This window comes from Fulmarus glacialis, unplaced genomic scaffold (genome assembly GCF_000690835.1).
Source record: "Fulmarus glacialis isolate BGI_N327 unplaced genomic scaffold, ASM69083v1 scaffold33439, whole genome shotgun sequence".
In the NCBI taxonomy this organism is placed as follows: Eukaryota; Metazoa; Chordata; class Aves; order Procellariiformes; family Procellariidae; genus Fulmarus; species Fulmarus glacialis.
Window position 1 is genome coordinate 1554 of NW_009233132.1, and position 1051 is coordinate 2604.

Consider the following 1051-nt stretch of genomic DNA (forward strand, 5'->3'; position numbering starts at 1 on the left):
GAATAACTACTTCGGCATCGGCCTGGATGCAAAGATCTCCCTGGAGTTCAACAACAAACGGGATGAGCACCCCAAGAAGTGCAGGTTGGCTGAAACCCCCTAGATTCCCCTGGGAAAAACATGTACCCTCCTGGCTCTCTGATGCCCGCACCAGGAGGGACCACCAGAATGCTGGGAGCCGTGGGGTCGACTCAGGGCTGCTGTGCCTGGCTGGGGACCCCTTCCTGCGGCAGGTTTTCCACCTGCACCCAGTGCCACAGTGCTGGGGTGAGCACCCCTGGGCGGGCGGCAGATTGCAAACACCACCAGGAAGGGGGAGGGCTGCTGTGAGGCTCCAGCTGCCGATGCCCCCCGGATGTGTGAATGGGCACAGGAGGGCTTGGTGGGATCTACCCACTCTGCACCTGGATAGAGGAGACATTGCTGTGCCGGTGTGGAAGGGTGCACCTCTGGGTGCCACATGTTGCAGCCTGCATCTCCCAGGAGGCAGCGGGCAGCCCCTCTGTTGTGGGAGTGGGGAAACTGAGGCAGGGGCAGGGCCAGCAGTCCAGGCTGGCTGGTTCAGCCCAGTGCCCCAGGGAGGGCGCAGAGCCTGTGGCAGGCAGTGGGGAGCCCACAGCCCCACTCCCCCAGCCCGCTTCGCCCTGCAGCAGCCGCACCAAGAATATGATGTGGTATGGGGTGCTGGGCACAAAGGAGCTCCTGCAGCGTACCTACAAGAACCTGGAGCAGCGGGTGCAGCTGGAGGTATGGGGCCGGGAGGAACAGGGATGGGGTGGGGGGGTGGCAGCGCAGCGTCCCCCCAGGCTCAGCTCTCTCTTGCAGTGTGATGGGGTGCCCATCTCACTGCCCAGCCTGCAGGGCATCGCTGTCCTCAACATCCCCAGCTACGCCGGGGGCATCAACTTCTGGGGAGGCACCAAGGAGGACAACGTGAGTGCCAGCGTCGTCGGGTGGGGAGGGGGGCACGATGTCCTTTCCATGGTCCCAGGAAACCTGGGAGCCCTCGGGCAGGGGTCTCACATGTCCGTGCTTTGGGCACGATATCCTT

The 1051-nt window shown here is 63.8% G+C and overlaps 1 protein-coding gene across 1 annotated transcript in view; it reads left to right on the top strand.

The window, feature by feature from the left end:
* LOC104082201 (diacylglycerol kinase delta-like) overlaps positions 1 to 1051 on the top strand; it is a gene marked incomplete at its 5' end in the record, with an annotated part of 5376 nt that overhangs the window by 1359 nt on the left and 2966 nt on the right. Inside the window, 3 exons of the mRNA XM_009585223.1 lie at positions 4 to 84; positions 651 to 747; positions 826 to 933. Of these exons, the coding sequence (XP_009583518.1) occupies positions 4 to 84; positions 651 to 747; positions 826 to 933 (286 nt within the window). The remainder of the gene's footprint in view (positions 1 to 3; positions 85 to 650; positions 748 to 825; positions 934 to 1051) is intronic.